The sequence below is a fragment of the Syngnathus scovelli genome, chromosome 19, assembly GCF_024217435.2.
Source record: "Syngnathus scovelli strain Florida chromosome 19, RoL_Ssco_1.2, whole genome shotgun sequence".
NCBI lineage: Eukaryota > Metazoa > Chordata > Actinopteri > Syngnathiformes > Syngnathidae > Syngnathus > Syngnathus scovelli.
The window spans coordinates 7,774,033-7,795,498 of record NC_090865.1 but is presented as its reverse complement, the minus strand read 5'-3'; the positions used below and the strand labels follow the sequence as shown (position 1 = coordinate 7,795,498).

Genomic DNA, 21,466 nt, shown 5'->3' with positions numbered 1-21,466 from the left:
GAGCGGGCCACAGTTGGCAAGGCCAGCGCGGGCGACGACAACAACAAGGCTGCGTCGTGTATACCACTCGTAGGGAAAAGCAGGACGCCCCTGCGCTGATGAGAAGCGCAGACGTTTGGGAGGAGCGCTCGCTCGCCTTTTCCTGCCATTGATCCAAAATGAAAGAAATCGCTTCTCCACAGTGACTTTTGAAATCAAATTAGTGCCACAGTATCATGAAGATTGAGGATACCGAATGTAACATTTGGATTGATAATGTTTAAAAGACGACACTGCATGTGTATGGATGCTTGAAATATTTCATGTCAAATAGCACATAGCAGGACTTCATTTTTTTAACATGAAACACAACATGGCTATTTTATCCCAGCCTCTCCTCTTCTCTCCGTAATCCTCCTTCCGTCTCACATTTCTCGACTTGCTTATCTCTTAGACAAAACACCTTTTCCCGCCTCTGCCCTTATTTTCTTTGCTTAGGTCGTCGCAGATGTTCCCACAAAAGGTTCCATTGTTGTCTTTGTCTTCCATAGGACAGCAAATAAAAGCTGACACATAAAAAATCAATTGAGTGTCTTTTTGTGATTTGTCTGTCACCTTTGATTCATATTGAGTGTGAAAGCTTCAAAGTCGTAATCAATATGGGCGTGGGGTGGGTTTGCTCTTAAGACCCTCACTCAATACCCGTCACCCACTATTAACTCAACTCAATGTTTTGGGGCCTCAAAAGGACACACCCTAGTGAGGAGAAAAAACGTATCACCTCAAATTTAAAAGCAAATCGAATAGCAATGGCAAATAATGAGGTGATTCTTCACAGTGTCAAGCCATCGTGGTTCAGCGCCAACTACTGGCCAGGAGGACTTACTAGATGTCAGATTTTCTTTAAGTATCGATGGCTGGTATCAGCAGTCTACCCAATACCTCAAAATATGTCGGTCAGCAAATCTATCACAAAAGTGCCTTTCAAGAATGCTTTTTTATTTTCTCCAGGAATGGAGAAGCTAAATGTACACTACTCATGTGACTTATTACTCAGTCACTTGGAGTAAAAAGTTAGCAAGTGATAAGCTGCTCTGACTTAGTTTTTCATTCTAATTTTAGCACTTGATTCCCTGAAAAGCATGTTTGCCAAGAATGAAGTCCACTCGGTCCTCTGCGGAGGAAGCTCTTTATGTCATTTGGACGCTAGCATCTGTTTGCCTCATCTTAAGCTGAAAAACACGCGTGTGCCGGCACAAAGACATCCGCGCGTTTTTTTGTTGTTTCGGCCGGCCAAGCAGGGGAATTCCTACGGGACGTCGGGCCATCACGTGACCGAGACCATCACCGTGCCGACCGGGAGAGACTCGGGACAAACAGTTCCCATTTGGCGGAGGAGGTCACAATGTCAAGAGTTGGATGGAAAGTGATGCAGTTAGGGCAAGAAATGTTGTTGCTACTAATTATGAATGCTGTCCAGCAGAGATTTTTTTTTCTATTTGATAAAGCTTGCATGTCATCATTTTAAAAAACAGGCATGTTTTTGTGTGTTCTCAGGTAAGGAATGCACTAGCATCATCCGTACAAGAAGGCCCCGCCTCCTCCCTCTCTCGCTCGGGCTCCTGCGGGATTCCCGGAATAATTGAGATACGCTATCAGCGTACGTGTGTGGAAGCAAAGGCAAAATAAACAAAGATTGTGAGCGAGACACAACAAAATGAAAGAGATGCTCGAGACGTGATCAAGCATGAAAACGGTTTGAAGGTTGAAGGCAGCAGTACAGCTGAACTGGACATGAACCGTCAATAGTGGCAATGCCAAGTGCTCGTACACGCGGCGCCTGATTAGCTGCGCTCTTATACAAGAAGAGGGAACAAAAACAACTGGAAATCAAAAATCGGCCGCGTAACCAATTTCAGTCGATGACGGTCCGTTCATCATTTAAAGGACACACGAGAAGGAGGACAGATGAAACCCTGCCTCGGGGTTCACCAACCTGTGAGGAGCTTCAAATGAAACAACCTCCGCATTCAAGTATGCGAGGCGGCCCTCTCGTTGCCGTCCATCCTGCCACAGACAATCAAGTTCAGCGACCTCACGCTGACGAGCAAATTTAGATGTGCGTGAGCTGGTCAATTTACCAATTTGATGGCCTTGAGCTGCAACACTCCATGCAAGAGGGACCATTTTTGCCGTTGGTAAACAGTTTAAAGTTGGAATGGTTTGAATCAATTAAGAAATGTAGAAATTATAGAGAAAAAAAAATTGTATGTGGGAATTTTTACAATGAATAGTTCCGAAGGTGAACTGAATGTGCTGAATGATTCCAAATGGGAAAAAATTTAATCTGTTTATGATTGTCTGTGCCTTAAGAATTTGTAGTGAATATTTGGTAGCATTTTTTATGAGAATGTAGAGTTTTTGAAGCCTTGAAGAGTAGGAATGCGTGTTGAAATTGGAATTGTGAAAAGAAGAAAACTGAATTTTTTGGAAGGGGAAACTGGGAATAAAATACAAAACAATCAAGTTGAAGGCGTTTACAGCATAGATTCCAAAGATCTTTTATTGAAACAAATAAATTAATAAGACGTGAGCTAATTCTACTTTCGGCAGATGCACATCATCATCATCATCAGTGTGGAAATGGGCGACATCGCTGGAAGAAGGTGGAAGACTGTCGTAGCGTAGCATCACTAGCTTAGCATCGCTAGTTTAGCATCACTAGCTTAGCATTTTATTGCTTTAATCGGTGTGATCACTATTGGAAGGACTGTGGAGCTGGAATGTCAAATTGGCGGCCAGTCAGCGATGGTGGTGGGGCGGGGGGGGTGATGTAATGAGCGATCAAACGTGCAGAGAAAGAAAAAAAGAAAAAAAGACAGACAGACAGACAGACATGCTAATGTATTTAGGTGGGCAATTGCTCGCTCGCTCTCGTACGCTTTTTGCGCCCTCCAGTGGCCTCAGAGGTAGATGCGCCATGCGCTGTGTCAGGATTGGTCACGTCCATTTCATGAGGCACACTTGCTTGGACAGTACGAGATCCAATCAAATAAAATATAAAAGCTATGGGTATTGATTGACTCAACTGCGGGTGTGGAACAATGCCCATTTTTCTCTTAAGTAAATGAAGACAATAAAAAAAAAATACCTGAAATAGTTATCAGGGAGAATTAATTTGCCAAAATCTGAGTTTATGCAAAGTAATGTTTGTTAGCATAAATGCACGTTTTTAATTCATTAATCCACATTCAGTATCAATAAAATCAAATAATCAAGGTCCAATAAGCAAAATATGCAGCAACTATACCGTAATTGGTTGTGGCATTTACGAAGAATTTAGAGTTGTTTGATTGGATCCTGATAGTTAACAGTGCAGGGCTACCTTCAACAATCAATTGGACAAGTCACTTGTGCTATCTTCATTTTTTGCCTTTTTTAAATTTCCTTTATATTTACAACACAGAATTACGTCCATGTGTGGGTCCTTCGAAAGAAGACGGAGTCGGCGCGACTGAAGGCACGCGTCACCCTAACAAGCACCGCCCTGACAAGCGCATTCGTCTTACCACATGCAACATCGTTCTCGGATGCCACAAATATGCAAACATGGCTCCGGTGTGCGTGCATAATGCCAAACATGGTGCCATCATTTTTTTTTTTTAGAGCCTTACATTCATCACAGTATCCTGAAAAGAGGATTTTTGTTTTGCTGCTATTCAGCTGGAGACCTTACCTGTGTGATTCCTGTTCAGTGTACATTGAGGGACAAGTGGGGTGCACGCCTGGCTCTCAGACCCCCCCCCCCAAAAAAAAAATAAAGGTCCGGCTAGGACTCCAGGGCGGCGCTGTCGGACTGCGAGAGCGTGTTGGCTGAGGGGAAGAGGTCTCTTTGGTCGGTCGGGCTGTGGTAGTCCGACGTCATCTCAGCGTCCAGCAGCAGCGAGGACAGCGTCAGCTGCGAAGACGAGCCTTTCTTCAGGCACGTCGAGTACAAGTTGAGCAAAAGGTCCAGCTTGTTTTCGATGGACTGAATCTGGACAAGGAGCCAAGCAGACCTATGTTCCGCCATTCTTTCCCTTGCATACATATCATGATGCAGACAACCTTGAGGAGAGGCATTTGATTTCTTGTACCTGTTTCTCCACTTTGACCACGCGTCCCATCATACTGAGCTCGTCCAGGGAGTCCAGTTCCAGCGGTGTCTTTTCGCCCTTTTCCGGGCGTGCCTTCTTGTCAGCCTGGACGGCGCCTCGCCCGATGATCTGGTCCACCCTGGACGAGAGGGGACGCACATTCCTCAAACTCATCTTCTCTTTTCTTCCTCCTCGCAGCCTACCGCATCTGCAGGCTCTTAATGCGGCCTAGCATGTCCAGGTGTCCCGCCGAGTACTGCTCGATGACGTCTTTGACGTCATATGGACGCAGCGTCTCCTTGAACTTCCTCTTGGCCACCAGGAACTTCAAAATCCTGCCGACACGCAGGCAAAGAGAAAACGTTCGTTGGGCGCTTCCTGACACATTACACCCCCCCTCCACCCCACCCCACCCCCCGCCCCCACCAACTCACGAGTGAACAATAAAAGCCCCGCCGCCGAAGATTAATTAGAGTCTCCAATGACCTTATCATTCACAAACAGGCTCATCAAAAAGGGCCAAGCGCAGATGTTCTGACGATGAAGATGAGACATTTAGCTCATCAGGATTTGCCGCGTCAGCAAGTCGGGAAACGGCCACCATCGCGGCTACTAACGGACACTTCAAGAGAAGACAATAGACCTTCATGGACACGTCTGACAGGCAAAAAAATAATAATTTGGGGAAGAAACTTGAGCTCTTGTGAGTAGACATATTTGCAGCAAATGACAACCCGATCGACCAGATGAAAAGAGAACCTTGCGCCAGTCAGCTTGCTTTTGACTTTCTCAATTTATTTTGCAATTCAGCAAAGGGCAGCTTGCGACTCGAGTGACCAAGCACTCGTCTACCCGCTGACGCTTTGAAATGTAAAACACGCAGAAATGCCGGGAAAATGGACCGTCGGCAAGAAGGGCGGAAGGACCGAAAAAACACATACACAGAATGCACGACTTATTTCAAGGCGAGGCCGGACTAAAATCGGTCGATGAGACCGATGAGAATTGTCTTGGGTGGAGGCTTCTTTTGACTAACCTGACGGCTCGAATGAGCGTCTTGACGGCGGGAATGACCTCGTCCATGGCCACGTCGCAGTAGCCTCTGTCCTCCACGCCGTCCTCACCCGGTACCTCGACTGCATGGGGACGCATGAAAGCGAGGTGAAGGAAGGAGAGGCGGGGGCACCGGGGGCACCGGTGGCGCCGGCGACGGATGCACCTACCATCTACGGGGGGCCGGGCTTTGAGCCGCAGCGAGGTACGGAAGCGAGTGCGGTCATTGAAGCTCCAGCTCTTCTGCACCTTCCCGGGGCTGGCCGCGTCGGGGACGTTCTCCTGGCTGGGCGAGCGCCTCACGGCCGGACCCGGCGCCTGGGGCGACAAGGCCTTGCCGCGGATCACCTGCGCTGAGCGGGAGTTGTTCATCCGGATCCTGTCCCGGAAGCCGAGTTTACTGCTGGGGAGCGACAGGGCGAGAAGGAGTTAGCTGGGTTTAGCACGGAGGTGCCCCCCCCCCCCCCCTTTCTGCATCGCTGGGCCCATGCTGCAAAGAGCAGGGTGCAAGACAGCCGCCACTTCAACCATTTCAACATGTTCGTGTTAATTCGACTGGACTTGAATTTTCAGACTTGTTTCGTCACAGCTCACGATTGTTTTTTTTGGTCCCGTTGGGATGGGAACGTCCATGCGTCTAATAAAAGGGATAAAAGTTGGGTTACAAACTGGGAATGCTGGCAAGCAAGAAGCCGAGCACAGAGCACGTCATCCAAAAAGTGTTGCCACGGCAATGGGTGACTGATCTTATACCATGACTCAAGAAAATGCCGTCAAGAATACAAAAAGCCGCTCCCTTAATCCCATGGCAGGAGAGATTAGGCATCTAAATCCACTTCAAAGTGCACACAAGCAAACACACGCACGCTTGCAATAAAAGCGGTGAACAAAAACGCACCGTCGCGACATTCCAAAAGCGCCATCACGCAGCCGTCCATTAGCGACACGCCTTTTCGCAGAGGCGCGTGTTTTATTGGATGAAACCGCGATACGCTCGCCGGCAATTTTCACCAGTGGGCTGTGAAAGGCAGTGCATGATGATTCAGAACATGGCCACACAAATGCAGGTTCGGCATTAGCAAAAGTCTACACCCCCCTGATCCAATGCCAGTGTTTTGGGGGCAATCTTTTTTTTTTTTTTTTTTACATACAATTACAGAATGTTAAGTTTGCTCCCGCGTTGGTGTGGGCAAGGGCCTGGTGGACGTTGAGATGATTTTTGGTGGCAAATGTCCATGCAAAGGGAAACATTAGCGCACTTAAGAGCTTGTAAATAATAAAGAAAGAAAAGTGAGGCATGCTGAATGATTTATACGTCATGCAGGCCGGCTTCCTATTAGACATGCCGGACCGGTCACGCTTGAAAAACAGCACACACACGCGCGGGTTCAGCACATGCGTTTTATACGTTGAAGCTTTCGCTGCTTAATTATTTAAGAGTGGTGGCGGCGAGCCGACACAAAACAAAGTCAGCGCGTTAAAAGATTATTTGTTTGAGTTCCACGTTCACGGACCAGAGATCAGTGTGATTTTGTCTCAACGTGCAAAAGCCTTGTGGATGTGGAAATATTATTTCATCAAAAAGGGATTGAAATTTGTTGTTCTTCACTGCATAGATTTGTAAATTGTTGTCAATTTTTTGTTTTATTTTCTATTGAAACTAAAGAATTTAAAAAATATATGTTCATATAATTAGATATGTTTTAAATTTACATTTATTAAACCATACTTAAAATATTTATTTTTATTGTAATTGAATGTAAAAACTAAACCATTTAGTAAATGTTTGAAAAAAGTACATTTATTAAAACATACTTAAAATATGTATTTTTATTGTAATTGAATGTAAAAACAATACTATTTAGTGAATGTTTAAATAAATTGAATTTTTGGGATAAAATGATATTTCATTTAGATTGGTGAATTAAATACACATACCGTAATTTCCGGACTATAAGCCGCGACTTTTTTCCAAAATTTTGGACCCTGGGGCTTATAGTCAGGTGCGGCTTATATAAGATTTGTTTCGAGATTTTTGTGATGACTTGATCACTTTTATTCTTAACACTATTATATGCAGTAAAAGCTACAAAACAAACTGACAAATAACTCGTGTTCAAATCAGACGAGTAAAAACTGGTCAAATATTTTAAAAAAAAAGCTATTATTAAAAGTGAAGACAATTTGCAATTCTAGTAATGACACACGAATTTGATGCACAATTTGTCTTCGCGGGCCACATAGAATGATGTGGCGGGCCGTATCTGGCCCCCGGGCCTTGAGTTTGACACCTGTGCTCTGAACCCTTTCTCTTACTCTGCCATATCACTCAGAGATCACACAAAGCAGTGGCGCTGTTTGGACAATTTGCATTGTAATTGTACTAAGTTCATCTTGTTTTTCCTTTTTTTTAATCACTTCACTGGTTTCTTTTAAATCAAACGAGTTGTTTGATAACAACTTGTTTGATATAAAAGAAACCAGTGAAGTAATCTGCATTGTATTAAAACCCAATCAATCAGCATTTAAATTCAATTCTTCTGACATTTTGCTCACCAAAAACAAGTTGTAATGAATGTGAACTTTTAATGCATAATGCGTGGCGTACTTATGGATTTTTACGGCCTCCGGCCTCCAGGGGGCGCTCTAGCAGGAAGCAAGAGCGGGACAGGCGAAGAAGAGACAATGCGCCGAAGAAGACGCGCTAGTTTGTGTTTACATTTCGCGCATCACGCGATCAAGACGGACATTACTGAAAGGAAGCCTTTATACACAAACCGTCATCATGGGGGACAAAAGAAATGCATATGATGCCGCTTTTAAGCCAAAGACAGTCGATGTTGATGACATTATCTTGTGTCTACTCTGGAGCGTACTTATGGATTTCTACAGCCTCCGGTCTCCAGGGGGCGCTCTAGCAGGAAGTAAGAGCGAGACAGACGAAGAAGAGATAATGCGCCGAAGAAGACGTGATCGTCTCGCGCATCACGCACACACCCACATTCACACAAAGACAGGAAGCTTTTATACACAAACTCATTATGGGTGATAAAAGAAATGCATATGATGCCGCTTTTAAGCAATACGTGTCGCTCGCTAGTTATAATTTAGCGCTTCGTGCATGAATAAGATTACCATGAACAGAACCTCTTCACACTCGAAGAAATGCATAAAACCGACGACGAAAGAGAGACTGAGAAAGTGCGAGGCGAAGGATATCTAACACTATTCCAATCGGACACTAAGGAGGAAGACTTCGATAGTTTCAGTGCACAGGAGGAAGATGAAGACGGCTCTTTTTTTACTTTTACTGGTATGTTTTTTTTAACCAGCCCTGTTTGTGCTGTGCTACCGTGTTGCTGCTGTGTTGCTGCTGTGTTACTTCCGTGTTGCTACGGTATTACTGCCGCGTCACAGGCAGTGTTTGGAAAGAAATGTTAAGGTATGTTATTAAAGCTTTAAAAAAACTTTCTGTGTCCAGTCTTTCTTGGCTAATAACTCGCGTGCACACTTCCACGTTGCTGCGGTACTACTGCTGCATCACAGGCAATGTTAAGAAAGACATGTTCAAGTATGTTATTAAAACGTTAAAAAGGCTTTCTATGTACTGTCTTTCTTTGTAAAAAACTCGTGTGCACGTGCGGCTTATAGTCCGGTGCGGTTTATGTAAGAAAAAAAATGAAATATCCCTAAATTTTAGCTGGTGCGGCTTATAATCCGGTGCGGTTTATAGTCCGGCAATTACGGTATATTTTTATTTATTAGTATAACAATTTCAATCAAGTAATCATGTTTGCTATTTTGTTATTGCGTCTAATCATATACTATAATGTCATACTACAAGTCTTCATCGCTCATCATTTCCACATTCAGGCCTGATTTTCTCCGCAAATTGAGACTGACACATCTGGTCCGCCAAAAGGGTACAACAGGCAAGGCGTGTGAATGTTAAAGGTCAAAGGTGTATGGGGCACAGGCCACGCACAGATACCTCTGCTTGTGTCCGGCACGACTCCGGAAGAGACCTCGCTTTTTTGCGAGGACTTGACTGGAGGAGGAGACACACATGGCAGAGAGGGTGAGGAGGGTGGGTGGAGGGCTGTGTGGAGGGGAGGGGGTGCAGGTGAAGTGGCAAGTGAGGGACAGGGGGGTGGTCTAAATATTCCAAATAGCCTTAAAACTGCCAAATGCACACTGATTGGACACTACATTGGGCATACCTGCTACTTTTACAATCTAATTTAATAATCTATTCTAAAAAGATGTATCTAATGTTTTGTCCAATAACTGCACTCCAAACGGCAGTTTTTTTTTTTTTTGGGGGGGGGGGGTCTGGTCATGCGCGACACCTCCAGAGTATATCCATTAACAACAACAATTCCTCCAACCCGCCAGCAATATTTGAGGCTATCACGCAATCTTCAACCACTGCAAATTGGGCAAGCAGAACGCTCCAAGGCCCGGCGCACCAAAATGGAGGCTGAGGACATGAAGCACAAACCTGCACGGCGCTTCTGGCCTCCTGAGGACACGACAAGGAGGCAAGCATTTGGGTGGGTGTCATGGTGGTGGCCACAAAGACAACAAAAGGGGAGAAAAGTGAAAAGAGTGAGGTTGATGATGATGAAGAACACAAAGACGGGAGACAACGCAGCGACACTGCAAAAACTAATAATTTGGAGTAACAAGTCATAACTCTGCCCGAGTTCTTTTGGCAGCCAATTATGCTTTAATTCCTCATTTGATTCCTTTTTTTGTTTTTTTTTTTAAGCTCGTTTTTTGCAGCGTCTAGTCAACACAGTTAGTGCGTTACATCGCCGTTAGACGCACAGCAACACAAGCTCGGGTGTGTAGTGTGCGAGTGTGTGTTTCCCTGTCACATGGGCAACGGTGCGAGGTGCATACCTGTCCCCCGACATATAGGGGGCGCTGTAGGGCCGCAGCCCTGACAACTGCGTGTGGTGGAAGTTGGCGCTGTATGGCGGCGGCGGCGCCTTCTTGCTGGCGTTCCGCTGCCGCTGGAGGTGACTGTACAGTAGCGTCAGTTCTCTGACGGCCACGTGCACAAATAAACATAAAACATGACAAATTCAACATAATGACAAACAAACTAAAAAAAAACAATAATTTAAAAAAAAAAAAACGACAGGGAAGGCTGAAGGCAAAATCAAAAGAGGCCACAATCAGGCTCAAAGGAAGATGCACAACAGAGAAGACACCTACAGTGGAACCACAAGGCACGCCAGTTGCGCAATACGTAAACATTGACAAAAAGTCACGTTAACAAATCTTAATTCAAAATTTGGAATTCACACGGTGGTGACCCAACATCTTAAGCTAAAGCCTAATTTTTGTTTTTTTGCGTCTTGGTGGACCTTGGTGGTTGCACTGCATACATATTTGCCGTGTTTCTCTGCGCTCACTCTCTTTTTCAGCAAATTAATGAAATTAATGGCAAAGGGGGGGCAGAATGTCAGAAAGTAAATCAAACTGAATCAAATAAGGGAGATAATTCACCGTTATGAGGAAGATCATTAAAAGTCAGGGGGGATGGACTGTGTTTGTGCACTACAGTGTGCATGTGTGTGTGTGTGTGTGTGTGTGTGTGCGTGCGTGTGTGTGTGTGTGTGTGTGTGTGTGTGTGTGTGTGTGTGCGTGTGTGTGTGTGTGTGTGTGTGTGTGTGTGTGCGCATGTGTCTGCACGAACGCGGCAGCTAACGCTACAACACGTGCGCGTCCGAAACACGCGAGCGAGCGGTGGCGAGCCGGCCGGCCGGGCCGAATGGCGCTCGTTACCTGAAGGAAGGTAGCATGCTGTCGTAGAAGTACCAGGTGGCTGTCAGGTACGAGTGCTTGGCATCGGTCGAGTACAGACGCCACGCCGCCTGCATGGGCGTCACACATGTGTTTACACGCCGAGTCCTACCCACGTCACGCTTTTGCAGCTGCTACCTGGATGAGGTTCGCGGCTGGCATGCGGCGCTTCTCAAAGTGCTTCTGGCGGTGCTCCTCCTGAACTTTCAAGGCAAAGCCCGAGCCCAGAATTCCCTAAAAAAAATAAAAAAAAATATGAATAAATAAGAGCGAGGGGTGGAGGGCAAATAATCATCGTCATGACTGACAGCAGGCAGGGCAAAGAAGGATACGCCCAGGAGAGCAAAGCCGGCCGCCAGCAGACGACCCTGCCACGTGCGGGGGATCTTGTCGCCGTAACCGATGGTGGTCAACGTGATCTACGTGAAAAACACAAACATGCATAGCAAGTACATATATTACCATTTCTGAACTCTTGACTTCCTCCAAAAGCCGGCCGCACTACTCACAATGCCCCACCAGAGGGAGTCTGCGTAGTTGCTGAAGTCGGTGTTGTCCTTCTCGGCCTGGTAGACCAGGAAGGAGGCGAAGATGAGCACCAGGAAGCCAATGTACCACGCCGTGAACAGCTCCTGCCGGATCGAGCCATGCACGCAAAGTCAGCGCGTGCCACCATCCATCCATCCATCATCGGCGTCGGAACGCCAAGCTCATCATTTTCCAACATGCCTTCCTCTTCATCAGCACAAACACCGGTCGCCAAACGAGCCTTCTGCTGGACTTTGGCCGCGGTAATAACGGAAGGGCCACCAGTGGCTTATTCTTCAGCTTTCATCCCATTAAGTGACCATTAGGAAGCTCGGAGAAGGCCGTAATCGTTACCGTCAGCATTTGCGTTCCCGATCACTCCTGTCAAAATCTTGAGTCTGCTCGCTTAATGCTAATGCTAACGGCGGCGTCCTTTTTCATGGACATGCCAATTGCTGGTGTTTACGCGGCATCATCACCATGGCCCCAGTATCACAAGTGGTCACCTTGCTGTGAGCGTAAACGACGGATCCCAGCAGCTTCCAGGTGCCCCCCCGCCGGTCCATGCGCACCATGCGCAGGATCTGCAGGAAGCGCATGCTGCGCAGCGCCGACGTGGCAAAGATGTTGCCCTGCGTGCCTGCCGCAATCACCGCCAGCGACGCCACAAACACGATGAAGTCTGCCAAACAGAAGAAGACATCAAAAGGGCAACCCGAAGAGGGGCCTGGAAGATTCCGCCTCCGGCTGACCCACCGATGACGCAGAAGGGCTTGCGGGCGAAGCGCAGCCGGCCCTGCCAGCCGCGATATCGGCAACAGCAACCCGCCGCCCAGATCCTGATGAAGTACTCCAGGCCAAACACCACGATCATCACAAACTCCTGCCAAACAAGACAGCCTGGCAGAGTCAGCATGCACACTGGCTCGGCCCAAAATACAATCAGTAGACAAGAAAGGGTGGAGCGCGGCATGCGCGAGAGGTGGCCGAGCGGGTAAGGGTCGCCGGAGGGGAGGCTGCTTGCCATCAAGAGCTCGCATCATGGCAGCGAAGATTATTATGGGATAGCGATTAGGATTAGCAGACGGGCTCTGCCATTTCCTGCTTGCTCAACAGCACCTGAATCCCCCGCGCTGCTTAGTCGGCGCTCTGCAAACAATGACCACGCTACACAATGTGTGTGTGTGTGCGCACACCTTCTTTACCTTCTTTAAGGTGAACTTCAAGCGCTTTTCAAGCACTTTCAGATGTTAAGCTTTTAATCTTGCAACTGCGCTCAATCACGAGTTCTACACCATTAAACATAAAACATATTTTTTCAAGTGCGAGAGGAAACCCGTGTGTGAGCGTGTGTGTGCGTGTGTGTGCATGTGTGTGTGCGTGTGCGTCTGTGTAGGTGTGTGTGTCTGGGCTTGGGTGTTACCAGTATGAAAAGGCCCTGGTTGGCGACCCTTTGGTGTTCAGGGATGGTGGAGAAGACGGACAGCACCAAGCAGCTGAAAACCAGCAGAAAACTGAAACACACAAGACACCCACAGCATTTTTGTCATCATCGTCATCATCGTCAACACCGTCGTCGGTGTTCAAAGTGCTTGAATGAAGTAGTGGCCACTTCAGGTGGAGACTAAAACAGGGCATAAATTTTGCTTCCATTACGCGGTCTACTTGGCGGCTCGCTCGCGTTAGCGTAAACAACGAGACAGCAGCTGAGAGCTTTTTTTTTTTTCATCCCGACACTTATTTATCCCTCGGATGAAGTTTGCAGGAAGGTCGCTGCCGGAGTGGAAAGTTTGCGTTCCAGCCAGCTGGCAGCAGCAAACGCAAGTAAAGTACGAGTGCACACAACAGCACCGCAAAAAACACACACCAAAGATAAAACTAAAAAATAAATGATCATTTGGGTTATTTTGGAGCTTGTTTATTTGTTTATCATCTTGCGTTCTGCTCTGATTTGATCTGCACATTGTCGACTTTGCAAAGCAACGTGAAGGCTGTGAAGTTTGACAACAAAGCTTCCATCCATCCATCCATCCATCCATCCATCCATCCATCCATCCATCCATCCATCCATCCATCCATCCATCCATCCATCCATCCATCCATCCATCCATCCATCCATCCATCCATCCATCCATCCATCCATCCATCCATCCATCTTCTTCCGCTTATCCGGGGTCGGGTCGCGGGGGCAGCAGCTTTAGGAGGGCCAGCTGAGAGACATAGTGTCTCCAGCGCGTCCTGGGTTGTCCCCGGGGTCTCCTACCGGTGGGACATGCCCGGAACACCTCCCCAGGGAGGCGTCCAGGAGGCATCCTGATAAGATGCCCGAGCCACCTCATCTGGCTCCTCTCAACGTGGAGGAGTAGCGACTCTACTCCGAGTCTCTCCCGGATGACCGAGCTTCTCACCCTATCTCTAAGGGAGAGCCCGGACATCCTGCGGAGAAAACTCATTTCGGCCGCTTGTATCCGAGATCCCGTTCTTTCGGTCACGACCCATAGCTCGTGACCATAGGTGAGGGTAGGAGCGTAAATCGACTGGTAAATTGAGAGCTTTGCCTTTTGGCTCAGCTCTCTCTTCACCATGACGGACCGGTACAGAGTCCGCATGACTGCCGACGCTGCACCGATCTGCCTGTCGATCTCACGCTCCATCCTCCCCTCACTCGTGAACAAGACTCCAAGATACTTGAACTCCTCCACTTGGGGCAGGATCTCATCCCCGATCCGGAGAGGGCATTCCACCCTTTTCCGATCGAGGACCATGGACTCGGATTTGGAGGTGCTGACCCTCATCCCGACCGCTTCACACTCGGCTGCGAACCGTTCCAGCAAGAGCTGGAGATCACGGCCTGAAGAAGCCAACAGCACCACGTCATCTGCAAAAAGCAGAGACGCGATGCTGAGGTCCCCAAACCGGACCCCCTCAACGCTTCGGCTGCGCCTAGAAATTCTGTCCATAAAAATTATGAACAGAATCGGTGACAAAGGGCAGCCTTGGCGGAGTCCAACCCTCACTGGGAACGAATCCGACTTACTGCCGGAAATGCGGACCAGACTCTGGCATCGGTGATACAGGGACCGAACCGCCCTTATCAGTTGGCTCGGCACCCCGCACTCCCGAAGCACCCTCCACAGAACCTCCCGAGGGACACGGTCGAACGCCTTCTCCAAGTCCACAAAACACATGTGGACTGGTTGGGCGAACTCCCATGCACCCTCGAGGATCCTGCCGAGGGTGTAGAGCTGGTCCACTGTTCCACGGCCAGGACGAAAGCCAAACTGCTCCTCCTGAATCCGAGGTTCGACCTCCCGACGGACCCTCCTCTCCAGCACCCCTGAATAGACCTTACCAGGGAGGCTGAGGAGTGTGATTCCCCACAACAAAGCTTTGCAAATGCAATTTGGCTACCTGATTACTTAATGGACACCATGCCGGCGAGGAAGGGGGCGAGGCGGCTTTTATCGTCATTTTGCCGCAACTCTCACGTTACCCCCAATTTGATTCAATTAAGTGTGAATGATGACTGCGCTAAAGACGCGAGAGGCCCAAGCAAGGAGGAAGGACCGCGGTCTGCATACATGTGTGCGTGGGTGAAAAGGGATTGCGGGCCCCGTCCCGTTTTCAGCTGCTTGGTGCTGTCCGTAGCGCCACACAACAATGCTACTGCACATTTGCGTCAAATCAAGGTGACTTTCCAAACTGCACAAAAAACAAAAGCAAAGGGAAAAATTACCACACTAACAAAAGTTATGAGACGTTAAGTGCTTTTTTTAAGGTTGCTGAGTAAGCAAGTGCTGGAGCAGCCCCCTTCGTCTCCCAGGAAGATGGAGAGGAAGTAGGAGGAGGAGGTGAAAGGGTGGTGCTGTGTTTGTTAGCTGACATGACTTAAAAAAAAAAAAGGTTTTCCTGGGAGCTCCCATGAACGCTGATTAATGATTTATTTGCAGGAGAACGCACAACATGGGCGTTTGGCATCGCGGCGTGGTCAACACATGCTAACAGACAGCCAATTAGTTCGCGGTGGTGTGGAAAGGCACGGAAACAAAATGGCAGTCCGCCAGACAAGTTTACGCCGTGGGTGGGAGGGGCTTCTGTTGAGTGGAAACTACGTGAAAGGGGCTTTGCAGAAGCACCACTAACTGCAGAAACCTTTGTGCGTTAAAAAGGCCGTCGCTGTTGTTTTGTCAGATGTTGCGCGATGGTGCCGTTTAAAATGTCAGCGGCGGGCGGTCCCCCCGGTAATTGGCCGCGGACAAATGTCAGGGACACTTTCAGCTTTGTCGCCGACATTCGTATGATAGCTTGCGTGTGTGAGGAAGCGTTTCATTGCGAGCTCACGCAGCTCTCCAACTGCTGCAAACGAAGCTTCTTTTGCACACATGCTGCAAAATGGAAGAGCTCATTCAAGGCCATGCGCATAGGCCAAGAGGTCACGGCGGGTCACTGTGCTGTTAGCTTTAGCATCAGAGCTAATGTTGCAAACAAAAACATCAACTCTATCTTTTATCCTTAAAATAATTTAAATCTTTGTGCTTTTTAACAATGAATTATTGTCTGACGGCAACTGAAATGGAAACGATGATTGCGTCCTTGTGCAAATTGGGCATTTTTTAGCGTGCTTAATTACGACTGGTCGTTAACATTTTCTCTTGACACTTTGCAGGATGAACGCACACATGCGTCGACGCACGCACATTTACCCAATGTGCACTTGCCGCTCTGGAGACACACACACGCGCACACATGCGCACACGTGCACACACACGCGCACACACACACACACACATGCACATACTCAAACACATGCAGAAAGACACTCTCATTCTCACACACTTTCTCAAACGCACTCTCACTCACAGAGACACACTTCCAATCACACACACACACACAGATAGACAGACAGACACGCATGCAGCAGGCAGGCCTTATAAATCCCGTCCCGGTGCGTTGTGATTGTGTTTGAGGCCGGTCGTCATGGTGCCGCTTCCTGCCGTGTTTACAGTGAGCGCCACCATAAATTAAGACCATCTCAACAACACTTAAGCACGTGGGTGCAAAAGCGGCCCAGGCGCCTGGACCAAGGCCTTTGCCTTCGCAGGATGCGCAAACGTCTCTAAAAGGCCAGCAAGACGGACGCCGCCTCTTGATGGAAGCTGATGGGAAAAAAAACGCACGCACGCACGTGCTCTAATGGAGGTTCTCGTGAGCGTGTGTGACAAAGATGCTGACACAGGAATACAGCACAGGACGCTTTTCACGGCAATATCAACTAATACGAGCGCATATGCGGGGCTGCGTGTGGTTCGTGTCACCCTGTGAGCAGAGCAGTAGAAACAACAACAAACACGGCAGCAGCACGTTGAAGACCTCCGCTGAGGCTTAATATCACTAAACGGGTCACAAAGGCCATCTTGCGCCTGGGCCTGTCGCTGCAACTGGATTGTCATATCATCCAGCTGCAGACACGACACTTAAGCAGTGCCACCTAAACGGGTCTGAAGTGGCACAGGTGGCGAACGACTCATCCCTTGCGTAAACAATCCAGTCATCGTTCCTTGTCAAAATGTTTCGTCTGTTCCCGACTTGTCACCGTCGCGGCTTTAGCAATGACGTGGGTGGTGGGGGGGCTGATTTAAAGCCGTGTGAGAACCAAAACACGGGCAGCGGGAAGGGGGACAGAACTCCCACAACGGCTGAGAGCTGTCGGATCGAGAAATAGCTTGGGGAATGCTGATCATCCAAGCCAGAACTGCCACCTCCTTTTTAAATCTTGGACTTGCAAGTATTAGGCACCTCGCCTTGCGAGAAGGTCGAGGTCTCTCCTAGACACGTTTTAGCCCAGAAAGGAGAAATGAAGGCAGAAGACGCGCGGGGGCGGAGCATGCCGACACGTCAACAGCGTGGCTACTCGGCAATGTTGGCGTCCCTGGAAAATTTTACTCCTATTTCACGTAGCCATTCATTAGCCGGCGGAAGATCCCTTCATGGCCGCCTTTAATCCTGGTGGAAGACGGACTCGACGGGTGCGGGAACATGTATCGTATTTTTTTAGGCAGGGGGGCGCTAACTGAAACGTACCTTTGTGGAGCGTGTCTGTTTTACTTGTCACAGAGTTAAAACCAGCGTGAGGCGGCGAGGTAGTCTGGGAGGGAGAACGGCGGGTCAATTAGAGTGGGAAGCCCGGCTAATGAGAGATCCAGGAAGAGCCAGCCAGCGAGCAGCTAAAGGCACGGGGCTCATAAAGGATCGTTAATGGAGCAGAATTTACATCAGCCGCAGACTTCAACACATCAAATTAAAATATGGCCACTTGAAAATGCATAAAAGCACCAAATTAAACAAAAAAAAGTCATTTCGAGACATCATCATCCTGCCTGTGAATTTTGATTTTTTTTTTATAACCTTACTCCTATTTTATTTAATACTAGATTTCTATGTTTACTATTACTATTACTATTTGTTTACTCATTTATTAGTTGATTTGTGATTATTTATATGATTTTACGAGCACGTTTCTGTAACAAAAAGGGAAAGCATTCTTTTCTATTTGTGCCCGCCAGCAACATTTAGAATGTTTTTGCACGCCGCCGCAGTTGCGAGTAAGCGTGCACGGAGGCTTCTGTTAAGACTTTCTCCCAGTTCATCTATAAATACGGCGACTTTGGCCTCAAGCTTTCCTAAACACACACACACGGTAGCTGGAGGGAGCGTAGGCCATAAAAGGTGACAGGGGATGTTTTCCAAAGACTGACAGCGACTTACTTTGCGCGATTGCATTGGAGGAGACGTTAACTATCATCCGGTAGTTTTTCAACGACTAGACGACACGATCACGCCGAGAACCAGGAACAAACCGTCGCACGTGTTAACACGGCGCCGAGGTAGAAAATTGCTATAAAAATTATTAAGAGTTGAACTGCGTAACTCGCCCCAATTAATAATTCATGGACACTCTATTTACGCCTGTCAATCAATCACTTATCACTCACAAGATCACGGCTGGCTTCTCATCCACAGGAGCACTTTTTTTGTTTAGTTGGGACGGATTTAGCATGAAGTCTCAAGGAACGAGGCGGGCAGAATGATGGGTTCATGTGACGCGCTATATGCGGCCCTGGGTGAAGGGTCAAAGGTGAAGGCAAACATTGACCATCCCTCAAGAGAACCTCGTGTCTTCCTGATATTTGGGGCCATTCAACTTGCATAAAAAGTCTGCGCACCCATTGTTCATGAAACAAATGAAATCATGTCAAACATTCTTTTAGCATGATTATGGCTGATACATTTTAAAAGTCAATTAAAAAGCCGACCAGAACACCTAAAGTTTAGTTGGAGGGTATCCTGCAGTTGATTCATTTAAAAAGGAGGGGTGTGTAGACTTTTTATAGCCAGCGTACCATAAGACTGGGCCGAAATGTCGGAAACACTTTTTAAGTGGACTTCAAGTGATCTCTTCAAATATGCGTGCGGATTTTACTGCCACTCAAGTGGAGAAACACAACCCGACACATGTAGACAGATTTGGGAAAACCATAGTGTGGTTTAGCAGATGACATTCTGATTGGATGTTTGGAACAATTTTATTTTTACCGTTTTTAATTGCTTGAGTTTTATATCCATTGTAGTGCAACCATCTTTGTGTGTTGAAAAACAAAGCCCAGCTCATCGTTTTGGAATTTAGAACTGCTGAGCTCTAATTGGCAAAGTAGATGCCATGACATCACTGCTGATCATGTTGCATTTGCCAATCTTTCCCAAATCAACCGTTTAGACAAAATTAGTTCCTAGACGCCTCACTGCAAATGGATGGCTGAAGATAGTGCTGCACTCCTCCACGGGAGCAATTCAATTAGCAAAGCTCAAAGCCGCTTTAAGCGGGCTTTGCTATGAACCCCCCCCCAACTTGTGGTTCTGACCCAACATAATAGGACTCTCAATATGCGCTTCCCCGGCATGTGAAACCGGATCCCGGCGGGCTCGCAAAAAACAAAGTCCGGGATTTCCCTGGGTGGTGGCATCAGCGCGGCAGCGGCAGCTGCTCACGGCATACGTGGGCGGCATATGGGTCCATGCGTGTCATGTGCCAAAGGACAACTGTTGCCCCGGCCTGACAATGCAACGCTAGCTGACACACTTTACAAATAAGTGGCAAGTGAAGTTTGACTTTCGCCAGGCGCTTGATGTCCATGCTGACGCAGCGTTCTTCATTTGACAAGGACATTTAAAAACGACTTTATCGTGCTCACGCTTAGCAAGGTCCTGATTTTGTGAATGTCAACAGTGACCATCTAGGCTACGAAGGCCAATTGGATTTTCTGGGGTTAAATTCAATCTTTGGCTTCTAGTTAGATTGAAAACTTTGCTTCTAACTATGGAAAGGGTTTGGTTTTAAGCGGCCTCCCATCATAGCTTCACACCAAAATAATTAAAGGACAAAATCTGCGTCTTGACCAGTGGACAAATTTGCAACCTGACGTGCGTTCGTACTTTTGCGTACCCAAAGAAAGGTTTCTATGCTATGTTGTGAGGGGCTGCATGATTTCTTAGCCTCATCAATTCTATCGGAATGGATTGATTTTAATGTCTCAAATTTCCCCACGTGATTTCATAGTGGAAATTGAAGAGCGGAGATCCTGCGGAGATGATGCATGGCTGGGATGCTGCCTGGGTAATTGGAAGAAACGTCATACTGCACGTGATTGGACTTTTTTCTTTTTTTTCTCGCTTCTTAAGTGTGTAAAAAGGAGACTATACTCACATGAAGACGTGGTAGATGAAGGCCCATCCCCGTGGTCGTTCCAGAATGTTATACAAGTAGTTTTGCAGCTTGCGGAAGCGCTTGCTGGTCTGGGACGCGCTGGCCCGGGGCCCCGGGGGTCCGGGCAACGGCGTACCCAGCAGCCCAGTGCGGTGCGACGGCAAGATGCGCTCTGGGGTGGACGGCTCGCTGCGCTCCGTGTGCACGGCGGTGAGCGCCACGAACTCGACGCGTCGCTCGTCACCGGCGCCCGGTGGCGGCGATGGCGGTGGCGGCGGCGGCGGCGGCGCCAGCATTCGGACGCCGCCGTTGTTGGACGGACTCCCCAACATCAACGTCTCAGGGGCGCAAAGTTGGGCTCCATCCGAGAACACTCCGCACCCAAAACACAAAAGCACGCGTGGAGGTTTGTTTTTGTTCCCTTGCTTGAACGACTTGAGTCAAGTTACAGTCGCCAAGGGAAGCGTCCGGACAAGCGTGGCGCGACCTGCAGACTTCATGATGCCTGCTTGCTTGCTGGTTTGGAGATAGTGGCGCGCGCTTCCGTCCACTTTGAGCGAGTCCAGACCAGGTGGAGAAGGGAGGGTTGCGCGCACGTCAGCCTATCGTTGCTCCGCCTGCCCGGTGGAGTGCGCGCGTCGTTATGCACTCGCACTAAAGTCAGTAAAAGAAACTACGACTCAATTTGAGTAATTAAAATAAGATTAAGAAATTAAGTGACTGCACCTTAATAACACATTTCTAATATTTCCGTTTACGTTTTCATCCATCCATCCATTTTCTATACCGCTTTTTTTTTGCGGTCTCTGGTACGAGGGATTGTGTGTGCGTGTGTGCGTGCGTGTGTGTGTGCGTGTGTGTGCGCGCGCGCGTGTGCGTGCACGTGTGCGTGCGTGTGTGTATGTGGTGTTGGGGTTTGTTTCAACATGTTACTTCACACGGGACAGATGTCGTGCATGCTTTTTAAGTGTGGAGAAGGGGTGGGGGGCTTGGGGGTCAGTTTTATCAATGTCAAGGGGAGCAGACCTTCACACACTGAAGTTTTCAAGGATGCCTCAAACAGACGAAATGGTTTCTTCCAAAGAAAATGTCAGACTTTCGCTGTTGTCTGTGGCTTCTTTAAACTTTTAGTTAACAGCTGCTCTTGGTTGTGCTACTGAGCCAAACCAAAATGGCTGAACTTCTGTGTGTTTTT

At 47.9% G+C, this 21,466-nt stretch overlaps 1 protein-coding gene across 2 annotated transcripts; it reads right to left on the bottom strand.

The window, feature by feature from the left end:
- Positions 1-2,524: 2,524 nt before the first annotated feature.
- Positions 2,525-20,603, bottom strand: LOC125986899 (potassium voltage-gated channel subfamily KQT member 4). 2 transcript variants are annotated; one of them, XM_049750833.1, is made up of 14 exons: positions 20,272-20,603; positions 12,934-13,024; positions 12,267-12,393; positions 12,017-12,192; positions 11,492-11,614; positions 11,291-11,401; positions 11,121-11,216; positions 10,965-11,053; positions 10,074-10,217; positions 5,339-5,571; positions 5,152-5,251; positions 4,319-4,450; positions 4,116-4,254; positions 2,525-4,015 (listed from the first exon to the last, which is right to left on the bottom strand). In XM_049750833.1, the coding sequence occupies exons 1-14, from the start codon at positions 20,601-20,603 to the stop codon at positions 3,809-3,811; spliced, it is 2,100 nt and encodes a 699-aa protein (XP_049606790.1). In that variant the 3' UTR covers positions 2,525-3,808. The 2 variants fall into 2 exon arrangements, with proteins under 2 accessions (XP_049606790.1, XP_049606791.1); XM_049750834.1 differs by lacking the exon at positions 10,074-10,217.
- Between the last annotated feature and the right edge of the window lie 863 nt (positions 20,604-21,466).

Bases quoted from the DNA above. Each gene is read 5' to 3' on its own strand.
- LOC125986899 (XM_049750833.1), bottom strand. From the start codon at position 20,603: ATGTTGGGGAGTCCGTCCAACAACGGCGGCGTCCGAATGCTGGCGCCG. The intron at 11,615-12,016 runs GTGACCACTTGT...TCGATCCGGCAG, and splicing joins TCGTTTACGCTCACAGCAAG to GAGCTGTTCACGGCGTGGTA. The intron at 11,054-11,120 runs GTAGCAGCTGCA...ACGCCCATGCAG, and splicing joins CAGCCGCGAACCTCATCCAG to GCGGCGTGGCGTCTGTACTC.